This window comes from Poecilia latipinna, unplaced genomic scaffold (assembly GCF_001443285.1).
Source record: "Poecilia latipinna isolate Pla-1442-1.1 unplaced genomic scaffold, P_latipinna-1.0 Scaffold7, whole genome shotgun sequence".
NCBI classification, from domain to species: domain Eukaryota; kingdom Metazoa; phylum Chordata; class Actinopteri; order Cyprinodontiformes; family Poeciliidae; genus Poecilia; species Poecilia latipinna.
The window spans coordinates 187,272-202,245 of NW_015112623.1; the positions used below are offsets into that span (position 1 = coordinate 187,272).

At 38.5% G+C, this 14,974-nt stretch overlaps 1 protein-coding gene across 2 annotated transcripts in view; it reads right to left on the reverse strand.

The window, feature by feature from the left end:
• The window catches only part of gabrb3 (gamma-aminobutyric acid type A receptor subunit beta3), a 63,284-nt gene that overhangs the window by 10,763 nt on the left and 37,547 nt on the right, over positions 1 to 14,974 (reverse strand). For both annotated transcript variants that reach the window (XM_015019938.1, XM_015020022.1), the window contains 4 exons: positions 4,201 to 4,421; positions 3,006 to 3,088; positions 2,425 to 2,562; positions 1,408 to 1,560 (listed from right to left, as the gene is read on the reverse strand). In XM_015019938.1, the coding sequence (XP_014875424.1) occupies positions 1,408 to 1,560; positions 2,425 to 2,562; positions 3,006 to 3,088; positions 4,201 to 4,421 (595 nt within the window). The remainder of the gene's footprint in view (positions 1 to 1,407; positions 1,561 to 2,424; positions 2,563 to 3,005; positions 3,089 to 4,200; positions 4,422 to 14,974) is intronic.

The window sequence follows — 14,974 nt, forward strand, 5'->3', positions numbered from 1 at the left end:
TATTACATGTAATAATGTACATAAATATTATATGTACAATTTTGAATGCATGGGGAGCAGAGAAAAAGAAATCCACAAGAAATTCAAACTTGTACGTCCGATTCAGTTTAAGTAGTTCTTGTATATTCATTATTCCAACATGGGAAAAAGATATTTTCAAATACATCATTAAAAGCCCACACCTAATATGATAATGATCCTGATGATGAGTGGATGTAATGTATATGACGCCAGAGAACTACCCAGGAAGTTCCCACCATCAGGAGAAAAGAAGGAATTTGTGAATCATCACCCACACTGTGACTGAACTGAGACGGCTCAGCGATTAACTTTTATTGATCCTGCGCCGCCTCAGAGCACGGCCTTCTTCAGGAGATGGCACTGAAGGAGACGAACGGCAGGAGTCTGCTTTCCTACAGAGCTACGAGTCTGAGGAGGAGCTTCCAAACCCAGCTGTCCACAGAACCTCCTGAAATACTCCACACCGTCTCATCACTTTGTACACATAGCTGAGATTTAATGATCGCTTGCCATAATGTGCTCTTCCTAACACGGGGAGCACTTAGAGCGCAGTGAAGCTGAATGAGGGTTTCCATTAAGGCAATCGAGTTAGAAGGAGTACTGTGTTTTCAGAAAGCACAGCTGACACCGATTCTGGAACTTTGCTTCAAATGGAAACAGATGAGCTTGAATTTTCACTCCGTAACTGGACGACTTTGAGCTTTCAGTAAATTTCTAACTTTCTGATTGATATAAAGACTCTTCCTGTAAGGATGTTCCCATCTGAAAGCACCATTACTCCCAGTGCCAGTAGATCAGTAGATCTACATGAGTATCTTATTACACGACAAGGTTGCAGCCTCAGACAGGCTGATGGGAACGAACAACTAAATAAAAAAAAGAAAGAATTTTGACTTTTTTTTTCTCAGGATTCTGACTTTAATTTCAGAACTATAAGTTTTTTTACTCTGAATTCTGACTTTGGTTTTCTGAATTCTGACTTTGATCTCTGAATTCTGCCTTTGATCTTCTGAGAAAAAAGTCAGAATGTGGAGACACTTTTTTGTTTTGTTGTGTTTCAGTGACCCTAATCCTCCTCGGAACAAATGCAAATGAATGATGAATGTATTATGACATGGGTTTCACATATAATTTATAAAACCATTGAATATTGTCTGTATATTTTTCAGTTTTACAGTGACGATTTATATTGTGTTGGGCCAGCAATAAAATTCCAATAAAATACAGCTTGCAGTTACAACATGACAGAATGCATAAAAACTTCAATGTATGCGAGTGCTTTTGCCTGGCATTCCTTTCTCTACTTACTGTATATTTTAATCGGTCTATTTTCCTCTCCAACAAACACCATGTATGTTAACATTTCCTGCTCGGGTCACATCATACCTAAAGCCACCCTGGCAGCGGAGGCGTCATAATTGATCCAGAAGGACACCCAGGACAGGATGGTGATGAGGATGGAGGGCATGTACGTCTGCAGGATGAAGTATCCGATGTTTCGCTTTAGCTTGAAGCTCAGTGACAAGCGAGGGTAGGCACCTGCAAGACAAGGCAGAAGAGGAAGCAGCTGACTTTGATTCGCCAGTCACTTTGGTTTGATTTGAGGATTGGTGTCAAAGTTCTGGAATACTCTGATTTAAAAAAAAAGAAGGAGATTTGACCAAATAAGGAGCGTTTGAAAGCTGGGTGGTGTTTTACACAGGTAAGAACATCATTAAAAAAAGTTTATTCATACGAGTAAATCAGCTCAAACAGGAAAACATATACAATATGGATTTATTAAACACAGATTTTGGGTGAAAACCTAATGTTCTGTAAGCCATGACCACCAAAATGAACAGAAATAAATTGCTCCATGTGTAATGAATCTATATAGCACAATAAAGTTTCCCTGTGTTGCTAAATAAACTTTTTGATGATATTTTAATTTATTGAGATGCATCTGTAAACATAACAGAGCTAGCACGATTTTATAGCCCTCTGCACATAATACATTCTAATTAACTGTGCAGAACAAGCTCTCCTTTCCTTCTAATAAGAGAAAGAGAAAATAATTTATTGCTTAAGGTAAAAGCAGTGTGATTATATTATACTCTATTATTCATCAAGACAAACAGGGACACACGCAGCCTCTGTATGCTGTCTCTAATCCTTCAAGCTACACGCAGACGCCAGAGTTGGGTACTAACTAGTTACATTTAGCTTTAGGAGTATTACTACGCAGTGCTACTCTTACTTGAGTAAAATTTCCTCCTTTTTACCCTTACTTGAGTAGAAATTTGTTGAAGTGCTACTCTTACTTGAGGACAATTTTTGGGTTCTCTACTCGCCTCTGGCAGAGACGTAATGTAAGATCTGATCTGCGACCTTTGACCACCGTTGTCCCGACTCCCTTCCACCTACCAGTGGAGAAGACCACGTTCCTGGAGACGAGCTTGTAGTCGACTATAGAGAACTGAGGAAGCTCGATCCGGGTCACCCCGGTAACGGCCGTGTCTCCCCCTTTCCAGTAGAACTCTATGTCGTCTGTGGTGTACCCGTCTGCGAGGGAAAACCAGGAACAAGGTGTGATTCTCATGAGATGGACGGACAAAGTGAATCTGTTCACTTTGTCCGTCAATCAGTGATTTCTTGATTGACTGAGATGAAAATGGCTGCATGTGATCTATAGCTGTCAATACTTTCATGGCCGCTCAGATGGCGGCCTCAGATAGCAGAGCTTGCTAATGCTAAAACCAGTCTGCATGGACAAAGTTTAGCTAGAGAGGCTGCGGCCAGTAATATCGCCCAGATATGACAGGTTCATAAATCCAGAGCAATTCAGCTGCCTGTGCAGTTTCCCCCCCCCCCTCCCCCCCCGCAAGACGATGAGTGTAAGAGTCTTCTTTATGAGGCTCGCTGCGCTCTTCATAATTTTAAGTGATGGGAAAGTGAGGGCATCTGTCCCTGTTTCTTCTACTAAGCAAAAGAGGCTTGAGACGTACAACTTTCGATTTCCAGAGTGCAGTTCTGTTCGTCCAACGGGTATCGCCGCAGGTCCATCATGCAGGCCGCCGTCGTCGTGATTCTGACACAAAAACAGAAAAGTGGGGAAGTGATTAGGAAAATCCGACCTCGAGTCACAGCAAAATTAGAATGGAGTGGGGTGCGGCCCGACATGTTCTGGGTTTGCACCAAAATAAGTCAGAACAGTGAAACATATGGCTTAAAAATAACATTTTTTTATTCCAGATCCAAATTACTATTTTAATAGAGTTTTTTCTTGCTTTCTTTTCAAAAAAATGAAAAATAAAAAAAATGACAAATTATAGAAAATATTTTCAAAAGTGGCTTTTATTTCAGTCATTCCTTGTGTAAGTTGAACAACAGAGTAGAAGGGCCGGACTATAGTGAATATAGTCATAATATTGGAAGGATAAAGACACAATTTTACTAGAATGTCTTAAAATTAAGAGAAAAAAAGTTGCTTTTAATGACAAAAATGCTTCCACAGAGTTAAGTGTTTCCTTATCTGTAAAACTCATACCAAAGTTTAATTTGTATAACTCTCTTTGTGTTGGAGTTGTCATAAATGTACAACTTTATTCTACTAATATTATGACTTTATTCTCATACTTGGAAAAAAAAATTACAGCCTAAATTAGGAAAACATGGTCATCAAACAAAATGACAGGCCTTACATGCACTGACATTATTCAGAACTATGGAAACACAAAAAGCACATTGGTGAAAAAATCCTGATTTTCCAAAAATTAAACCTTCAAAGAACCAAATTTTCAGTTTATTAATGATATCAATTTATTGCCCAGACGTAGAGAAAAATATGTAGCAATGGAAATATGTCTTAATTGATATCGTTTTAAAAAGGAAGTGTCATGTATTTTCTATACCATTTTATAGTGCAATCAAGAAACTATGTTACCTTAAGCTATTGTAAAAGTGCAATGACAAACTGGACTTAGAAAATTAATGCCTTAAAATTAGGCCTCTGTCTCTTTAAGAAGCTCCTGCTCTTTCCAAAACTCTGCCTTCAGCACATGATCAAAACAGAGTTTCTCCATTAAACCTTTAACAACTGACAGAGAAGCTAATCACGAATCCTATCCTGAATAAACATGTCAAAACTGCTAACTTTAAATAATATTAGACGTGCATTCTCACAGAAAGAACAGTTCTCACCTGAGTCCGTAGAGGACGGTTCCATCCGGGTGGAGTCGAATCATTCGGTTCTTAACCGTGACCCCGTGCACAAAGGATTTCTTATCGTTGAGGAAGTATGTGTCTGGGACCCAGAGCTGGTCTGCTACTCTGTTATCCAGCGTCAGGTTGAGGGGAATCCCCACGTAGGCCAGCCTCTTATCCCTCCAGTACTGCTGGAAGTACATGGTCAGCGTGTAGTCCTGTGGAAAATAAAAGAATGCAGTCATGTACCTTAAGACAGCACGATGGCGTACAGGGGCCATTGTAGACAAAAAAAAAAAAAAAAAGAGGAGTAAATTTGCTAGAAAAAAAAATCAGAAATTTTGAGATGAATCACAGAAATTCACCATGTCATGTTTGCAGCTTTTTTTCACAGGAAACAAAAGTGATATTTATGAGAATAAGTACAATCTGCCAGGAGCAATCACATTTTCAGAACCAACACAATAAGAAATCAGAGTTTCCCTCGGTGTTTTATAAGCCTGGCGGGCCACCAGGGTTTAACTGCGCCCCCACCAGGCTGAGAATCATTTATTTATTACACCTTTTTATACACCACTAACTCCATAGCCACTGCCTGTCTTTACTGGTCTACATGCCAACAGCTACAGTAAATAAACTGACAAATCACAGATAAAGGATCAACAAATTTTGGTCACTGTAATAAGGATGAAACAACTGAAGTGCAAAAAATTTATATTTATTTTAATTGTATTTTTTTTTTAATGTTTGCGTGTTTTTTTTTTTTTTAAACTTTGCAGTTGGTGTTTAGGTATTGCTAAAAATGTCTTCCAGTAACACATAACTACCTGGTCATATTTCCAAGTTTCCTGTCAACTTTAAACATTTTTACCTCAAAAACAGACATTTCTCTATTAGGAGGGTGGACGACCGCCCCACCAGGCTTAACAAGTTTTCTGGGGGAAACTGATGATCAGCTGATTGATCAGCTTCAATCAGTTCAGTTTGAAATTCAGTTTGAAGCTGATAAATAATGTTTTCTTTTTATATTGATAGCTATTATTAATTACTACCAGCCATACCTGCAGAGGCAAGAATCATTCATTAAGCTTTCATTTGCAGCAACCTCCCATAAGTTGATCCATCAAACACAATAGCTTCTCCTGGCTCTTAATGGAGCTCTTTACAAGCTCTCTTGGTTTTGTTCTGCTGACTAATGCTCTGTTAAATAAATAAGCAGGTCTTGGGAAATAAATAAAAACACAAAAATGCTCGCTGAAGTGGCACATTTACAGGATGAAGTGTTGCAAAAGCGGGCAAAAATCTCCCACCGAAGCAGTGTGTCGGGACGAAACGACCCGGGCGTAAAAAGCGCGTTCTCTCCAGGGAGGACTGACGAACTTCCAGCTCGTTTTGAGCTGAATGAATTACACTCCGCGATCTGAGAATGTAATATGATCCAGATAAAGTCCTATAAATAATTCAGCCTGTGTACAATAAGTGTCTCTTCCAGTGTGTTGAAAGCTTGTCCCTGTTTACTGTCTGGGATTCATTTGTTTTATTAAACCACACAGCGGGCGTTTTCATCTGTCAGACTAGATGATGGCTGTGCAGTGGATCCACCGTATTTTCTCAAAACCCGTTTCATGCTGATGGGGTTATTCGGTTGTTTTTCCTCCTTGTTTAGAGATACTCTTCCCCCCCTCCTGACTCCCTCACGGCTTCTGTAAAGGCAGAATGCCGTTCTGCATATGTGGGTTGATGAATCAGCGTTGCACAACAGCTCTTACGCTACGGCAAAGAAGTTCTACCAACACACTCCTTTCACGTCTGGGTTGTGGCTATTTTAAACAGCTTAAGATCTTCAGATCCCACTTCAGCAGCTTTCCTATAACGATACCTTAGCTTCTCCGAAGCAGAACCTCCAACATTTCTCTTCACTGATCTGGTCCGATACATTCCAGGCCTCGGTGGGTTAGTCACCACCGAAAATTCACTTTTTTCTCACAGGGACGTATGTAGGGCTGCAATTTTTTTCCTCCCTTGATACCAAACAGTTTCATTTAAAAAATGCACTCTTAGCTTACTTGTGTGATAGTTAACACTTAAATGTGATAAATATGTTTAAAAAAAAAATCAGGATGGGGGAAAACACTTTTTACACCCCTAATACACAAGGTACAAAAGTTGGAATTTTCTAACTTCATTAACTTGGGTGTGTTTTGAAATTATTCTCCACACAATTCCCTTCATCTCTGTCCAGTCTTGTCTATTCTGAAATCCCTGAATAAATTTCAGGATAAGCGCTGTCATCGTATGCAGATGCTACAAGGTGCACTGGTCAGATCAGATGAGACACCCTGAAGACACCATCCCACCGTGGAGCATGGCAGCATTTGTCAGGCTTTATGATGCTTTTCATCAGTTGAAAAAAAAGTGGATGGTGTGAAACAGAGAAATAATGGAAGAAAATCTGTACAAGGCTGGGAATAGGTTAAACACACTGCCAGAGCGACAGTGGAATGGTTTAGATTAAACTACAGAATATCCCAACAATCCTAGGAAAACGTAGAAAAACACTTGATAATCTGTGTTTGTAGGTATTTTGTGGGATGAATAATTCAGTCTCTAGATGAGTCAAGTTTATTTTATTTTATAGCAGTTGTTTTGAGGTTTTGATTATGTCATGATTATTCCTAGTGATCAATTTATCATGTTTATTTCTTCCTTGTGTCTCCTAGACTCTTTTTCTTAGTTTCCTCATTAGCTCGCCCCCTGCTGCCTCTCTCTCTCTCTCTCTCTCTCTCTCTCTCTCTCTCTCTCTTCTTGGGCTGATTTCTGCTGGCTCCCCTCACACCTGCATCCTGTTAGTTCATCAGCCCCTGTCTTTTGTTCCAGCATTCAGCCTTGCAGAATTTAAACACTTCTTCTGCTTTCCTTGCTGGTTCCTCCAGCAAGGAGTGAGACTGGGGTTAGCTCCCCATTGTTTCTGCTTCCTGTGTTTTTGTTCTGCCCTGGCAAACTCATCTGATTTTGGCATAAAATGCTGTATAAAGAAGAAACTTCAGACAGTGTCTAACTCCATGTGGTTATTATTAAAACTGCTCTATGTTGGGGTTAATTAAGGGAAACAATCATCTGAAATGCATCAACGGAATTTTTTATACTAAAATTTCCAGTTTTATATTTTCCAAATATATTACAAAAGTGTACCCAGAGTCCTGTAAAAAGCAGAAACAGACCAGTGATGAAGCTTGGCAAAACATGGAGCGAGAACCTGGGACGAAGATCCGCAATGGGAAGTCCAACAATGCTCTTCTTGCAGTCACACAAGTAGGACAGCTAAACACTAAAATTAGGCCTTTTAGCTGGGTCAAAAGAGGCAACGGCCCCACTGTTAATAATGGTGTATTCTCAGTCGCTGCAGGGACGAACATCGATGTTCCCTTATTTTAGAATATCCTTAACTTATTCTGTATTATTATTATTAGTAAAAGAAACATTAGGCCCTTGTTAACACAGGGCAATGAAAACAGCCTTACGCCCTGCAGATGTCTGCCGCTTTTCTTTTTTAGTTCAAATTTACTACTGCTGATTAACAAACATTTTTTTATTACCATCAAACATAGTTTGAGTAAATACAAAATGCAGTTTACAAATTAGACTTTCATCTTTTAACTGGAATTATCTACATGAACCACGCTATTTTGAGTTTAATTTTACAGGTTACCTGTTTACCTCTAGAATTAAGAAACCTGTTGTCTGACAACAGGAAGTCAGCTAAAACATGCCAAAAAAAAAAAAACAACACATCCAGGACTCAAGACAAGATAAGAAACATAAACATTGACAACGGGAAAGAGTTACGAAGTGATTTCTAAGGCTTTGGGACGTCTGGGAACCACAGTGAGAGCCTTTATCCACAAAGGGAGAGAACAGGGAACAGAGGTGAACATGACCAGGACTTTATGACTGTGGATTGGAGTTGTTGCTGTCAAAGGTTCTTAGATGTAGGGGGCTGTTACATTTTCACATGCAGTAGGACCAGGTTACTTTAGAAATATTGTTGTTCTTAATAAAAATAAGCATTTTGTATTTACTCATATTATCTTTGTCTGATATTATTGTTTGTTTGATAATCTGTAACATTCAAATGGGACATAAAAACACCAGAGAAATCCATATGAGGGTCAAGCCTTAACATGAATGTGGCCAAACCATTAAGGAGATTAAGGGTGTTCCCACACCTGATAGTCTGACGGACTTGATTCAATTCGGGACCATAATTACAATATTTGCTACATTCTCAGTTGGTGTGGTTTGCTTTCAAATGGCAAAACCTTTGAAAAAACTGTTCCCCTCCTCACCTGTGGTGGTGCTGCAACACGAACTACTGAAGGAAACGACACAAAAACCTTTGAAGAAGACATGAGCGCAACTTGTAATGTAATCAAAAATGGAGTAGCGTCAGATTTTAGCAGTTTTGGTGAAAGACCACTAGCCATTTCTCCCGCTGGCACTAGCGGGAGAAATGGCTGAACCACGCATTGTATTTTCCCAGAATGCCCTCTGCTATAGTCCACTTCCTGCTGTTGGAGCGGCCTCTGATATACTAGATGTTCACATATACATTCGAACTGCACTAGAATTCACTTCAACCAAAGAGAGACTTTGGTTTTTAGCCAGACCAGAGTTATCTTTTTTTCACATTTCCCCAAACAAATTGAACTTTCTAGACAAACGAACCAGAGTTTGGTTAAAGCAGACTAAACAAGACTGGTGTGATTGTGTCCTAAAGAATAATGGACGAACATAAAACCTAAACTGTTAACTGGAGATAGGCACCAGCAACCCTCCTGATCCCATTAAGGGACAAGGGTGTACAGAAAATGGTGGATGGATAAAACTTAAACTAATGCGAGTGTAGTTTCTGTAAAATATGTATTCCTTTACATTATGAGCTAAGTGTTCAACAAATAAGGCACCAGTGTTGATAACAAAACTCCTAAGACTTGCCACATACTTCAGCATCACCTTCACTTTGCAAATGAACATTAACACAAACCTTCATGCGATCTAAAAATTGCCTACAAACACAGATATTCTAAATGCTGAGTGTAAAAATGCCTGCAGACGGACTTTGGTTTAGGCTGCTGTTTGTTATGCAGGCCACAGGGGACACTGAAAAACATTTGTTTTCAGCAACAGAGACTAAATGAGACCCGGTGGGAGGGTGAGCCCATCATCTTCAGTTTGGAGAGTTCACTATCTCACACTCAGACATGGTTCCTGCGTGCCAGTTAAACACTGTTTATGTCGACTTAACACTGCCGTATCTGCTGGGAGTACAAGAATAGCACTCAGTGCTCCTGCCCTGTGTAAGGAGTGTCTATCATCACTTCACGAGACAGTCAGATCTTCCCTGTAGGATTCAAGTGCAAGACGATGGTTTTTTGTGCATTTGATGATTTCTGTCTCTGCATCCATTATATATTTTTCTTTCTGTTAACTGATTGTGGACACATGAGGTCCAAGTTTTAACTATTTATAGTGAATCTAGCTTTTTCAGCCTGGTGTAAAGCTGGATAATTTTACTCAGCCTCATTATGCTGAATAAAAACAGAAGTTAAACATCTGAAAGAACTGGGTCTTTGCAGGGTCTCATGGAGCAGATCAAGGTCAGCTGCATGCTACCTCTTTCTTTATTTGGAGCAGGCTATACAATAAACAAAGCTACTAAGTAGAAATTGTAATTTTATTATAGTACAAGCACATTTTTCCATTTATATTAGTAGAAAGGGTGGAAAAAATTGACAAGTCATGGTTAAATATAGAGCAAAGGCTGATTTTCTGTTTTTTTCAATGGTTAATAACCTGAATAGACAGTTTTTAACTCTATGTTTATGTGAACAAGGTGTAAAATTCTGATGTCATCATGTATTTTAATTGAATACTAAATGTCTTAAAATAAAAAATATTCTCTTCCCTTGTCAGGAAATAGAAACTACTTTTCAGATAATTTCTTGAATGCCAGTGACTTGCACCACTGTTTATTTTGTTGGAATGTGTGTTTTTTTAAATGTGGAGTTTATTGGTCTCAAATGGCTTTCATATTTGATACAGGCTGTACAAAAAATGAAGCTCCTAAGTGGAAAATAATGGCAAAATGTCTATTTTGATGGTTAAAAGCTGAGTTTCTGTTTCTTTCAATGATGAGTAACCAGACTGAGAGTTTTCTCTCAGTGGCGTTTTAACAACGTCATGAGTTCGGTGGTTGATGGACAATTAGTTTTTAACTCTGTGTTTAAGTGAATGCTTCTTGGGTGTAAAATTTTATGTCATAATGAATATTCATTGAAAAATAAATATTAAAATCAAAATTCTTTCATAACTAGTAGCTTTGTTTTTTTCCTTCCTTCCTTCTCCCCTCTCTTTATTCCTTCCTTTCTTTCTTCATGTGTAGCAACCACTACAAATGCTAAGGCTAGTTAGCATTCATGGCTATGCAGCCAAAAATGCTCGCGTGTGGTTAGTTATCTGTGGTAAATATGGCCATAGATGATGGAGTAAAACCTGTTTTCCTGGAATGGTAAGTTGTTTATTCACCATTAGCATTGATTGACAGCACTAAGACCCTCCTCCTCCTAGCTCTGATTGGTTGTTCTTTACTGGGAGTGGTGTGTTTATTCAGATGGTAATCGTGCAACTGGGGGAGGAGTTTGATCTTTTCACAGATTATCTGTCCTCATATTACACCGTCACGACATGGTTTCAGTTTTAACAAATATGGAAAAAAAGATATATTTTTTGTGAAAGTTACATCATACAGCTTTAAGCACCAAGACAGAGTGGAGTTAAGGGGGTCTCTGTACTGGCTCACATCTCAGCATTGTGCAACGGAGTGTGAAACTCTCCATGTTGCACAAAGAGAGCTACACCAGGGTTTCTAGCCGAGTTCTCCTTACTTTATGAGTAGTTGGAGGCTGCAGCTTTTTACCACTTTGTGTGTCTGACTTATTAACTGAACCCCCTCCTTTAAAATCCTGGAGAACATCTGTAGTTTTTAAGGGTAACGCTTCCTTCAGGCAGAAAGTTGCTTTATGTTAAAGTGTCAAAATGGATGAGGAGTTTTTAGCACATGATGGATTTGTCTTTCAGCTGACTCATACTGAGGCGGTGTGTAAAAAAACACCTCTGGGAGCTTTACTGGATTAGGAGCTTCATGGACAGGGGGCATTTCTGCACTGTGGGTAAGATCTAAAATAGTTGTATCTGTCCCATTTCTTTTGTCCTTTATTTGTCAATTATGTAAAGTAAATATGAAGTAAGAATAGATATAAGTAGCAATTATTGCAGATTGGAAGTGTTTTTTATTTGGTACCTTAATAGAAAACAGGTAAATTGCTATTCATGGTATAGAAACATGCAACTAATTGCTTGTTTCTTGCCAATGAATTTTATCATGGAATGTCTTGTATCGGCGACTTCTTTTTTTGCTTGTCTTGAATCTGCTGTAGTTCTAACTCTGCAGCATGAGCTATGTTTAAATTGGACTACGGCTTTTCTGCGTTTGGTCAGGATACAGTGAAGTTCACTTTTCTGCAGAGACGCTGCATAAGACAGCAAGGGACATAATCAAAAGTCAGATGTCCTGAAGCAGTAATCGTGTTTCTGGCTAATCACAATCCTTAAGGGGGTGGTATTATGTGTCTTCCAGGCATATAGTGCCATTTTATAGCACAATAAAGTTTTACCATGTTACTCAGAGTTGTTATAAAAGTGCTGTACGTGTATATAATATTACTATAAAGAAATTTGAGTTTTTAATTCAACAACCTGAAGTTGGGCGTGTGTCTCTTAAAGAAGCTCCTGCTCTTTCCGAAGCTTCACCTTCAGGAGTTCGTCAACATCAATCCTCTATTAACCCTTTAACAATATTTTGACTGTTGAATGGTTGCCATGGGAGATGAAAAGATCTGTCAAACATGCATGAAAAAAATCAAGGTGACACTCCAGATGTGATTCTGATGAGGAAATAACATTATAACGTGAAGTAAAGCTCAAAAAAGTTTAGCTTACATAATACCGCCCCTTTAAAAAAACCTGGCCTTTGGGTCTGTTGCAATAAGCAATAAATCAAATTAATCGCATAAATTAAAATGAGCTCAATAAGTTCCATTTCCATAATTTATAATTTTCTTTTCTCTCTGTTTCTACCAAAATCTGGATGATAAAAGTCTTCAGTCTGGTGCTTTGGTTTCACTTAGCCAATTTTTTTGAAGAACAATTTTGTTTACAGAGATTTTAAAACTGATTTCATCTGTTGTTTATGTTGTTTGGTAACTTTACTTTAGATATTTAAAATGTCCTCCAGTTAAATGTTAATTGTTCATTAGGATAATGAACAATTAGGTTCACTGATCTGTGAGAACGTGTTCTTATATTATTTTGCCGTTGACATTATATCACTTCAAAATGGTTTCAAAACAACAATATTATTGTTTATCGCAATAACTACTGGGACAATTTATCATCAGGCAAAATTTGTTACTGTAGCAGGCCTGCTGATCTACCGATTCTGATTTTGGCTGATTCTTTTGTCTGAAAAGTTTCTAAACAAAGTAACTAAGTTGACATTGCTGGAGTGATTACTGCTAACCGCACACGTGCAAATAGCAGATCTGTCAGTCAGTTCTTTCTGACTGACAGACTTTAGAAACAAAACTTATAGTAAAATCATGAATACAGTAGCTGCAGGCATTAAAAATAAAAGCTTATGTTTTGAGGTGGAGTCAAAGCAGCGCCGTCAGTGATCCTGTATGTTTGATAATGTATAGCCCATCAAGATGCTGAGGCTATTTTTAGCTGGCTCACGAGTCATAAGACGCAACTCCATTATCGCTAACAGGGCCGGATCGCTTTTAACAGATGCTCAAGTACCATTTGAGGGTATGCAGCGGGTGGAGGGGGGTGTTATCTTCAAGATGAGACCATTCCTCAGGCTGGAGGGGTAGATGCACTTCCTGGGTCCCCATCTGTACGCTCGGAGCCATTAGCACAGACAGTCTGATCCAATCACCACAGACGAGTCGGCATCCTTTCACATGGCCCAGCGGACAGCGAGAGCCGAGTTAAAAGTGGAGGTGGCCTTTGCTTTTATCCCATTAAGCGCTCTTTTTTTGATATGTGATTAAAAAAATGTTCAGAATAAACGAGTCGACGACTGATATGAATGCAAATCCGCGTATCATTTTCAACATATGCCTATGATGAATCAGGAATACATAATTCTGCAGGAGTGTTAAGTCGTTTCCGATTTTGAATCTGGTCTCATGTAGGGTATACGCAAAATCAAATCATCTATGAAGAGTCGATTTTATTACAGTTTCTATTGCAAGTTAGCACTGTAACGTTTACCTGTCCTTTTCATTATGAAACATTTTGTACTTTAATTACTGTTAAAACTAATTTGTTGGTAGAAATCAACAATTTTTTTTCTTTTTCGAAAATCAAATCAAACGTAAAGTATATAATTGAGAATTTTTTTTATATTTTTTTGGGATCCAATAAAGTATTTTTGAATTTGAAAGGTTATATGTGCCAATCGTCAATATTGCTCACATCCAATTAGTATCTTTTCTATCCCACATAAGTCATCATGCACTGTTTACTACAATTAACCAGCAATGCACCAACATAATAAATGTGTATATATAATTCCGCTAAACTCTAATTAAACACTGAAAAAAATAATTAAAAATAAGAGTTAAATCAAACTACCAGATTACCGAGCAGCACCAAATAGAAGTTGTCATAAAATTCCTCTGATGTTCAATCATTGAATAGATATAATTAAAAAAACAAAAACCTACATAACCTACACTTTCTCTCTGCCAGAGAAAAGGGATTCAACTTTCAATGTTTGAGTCAGAATACGTCTCTCGATCCAGAAACGTTGATGGACGCTAATGTGAAGCAAATGGCAACGAGGATCCAGGACATAATTAATTATCTATATTCCTCTTTGAGGTTTTTATTGGTTTTCCTTTAATGCATGTTTGCCGTTTGTGATGTTTACCATCTGCTGATTCCACCTCAACTGGTTATGTGACATATCAGAACCGTAGTCATTCGAATGACATGCAAATCCAATGTAACGCATGTTTACAGCAAATAAACAGACCAGAGGGTCATATAGTGGAGGTGGAGGAGGTTTGGTGGTGCTAACTACTTTGACTTGGTGATTTTCTTTGGCACTTAAAGCGGGTGGTGCACGAGTTTTAGCATGTTCTGCCAGGACATGCAGTTGGTGCTTGTAAATTGTTGCTAAATTATTCATAAACTTTTGCAGTGCTCTCTCTACAAACGACTCAGGGGTTATGATTGCAGCAGGACAGAATTCAATTGAACACCGCTGAAGATTAAAGGTGACTCAAACTTGGAGGAAAACAGGAGGTTTGAGTCGTTTCGGACGTGGCGTGTTATAATTAACCCGAGTGTCTCAAAAACCGCTGAAGAACAGATTCTTCTGTTTCTCAGGTTTACAGAAGATACTCTGAAAAAGAGAAATTATCCAGCAGCAGCTATGTGAATGAGAATGCTTCATTGATGTCAGAGGTCAGCATGACAAATCATGAGAGGTTTCTTGAAGATTTCGTTTTGTCTCACCACATGCAAGAACACAATTCAAATCCTCTGCCTCCATATCACCGCGACAGCTAATTCTAAGTGACTTTAATCACCAAGTTTGTTTTAGGGCTGTTGTAAACGAATATTTTAGTAATCGAGTAAT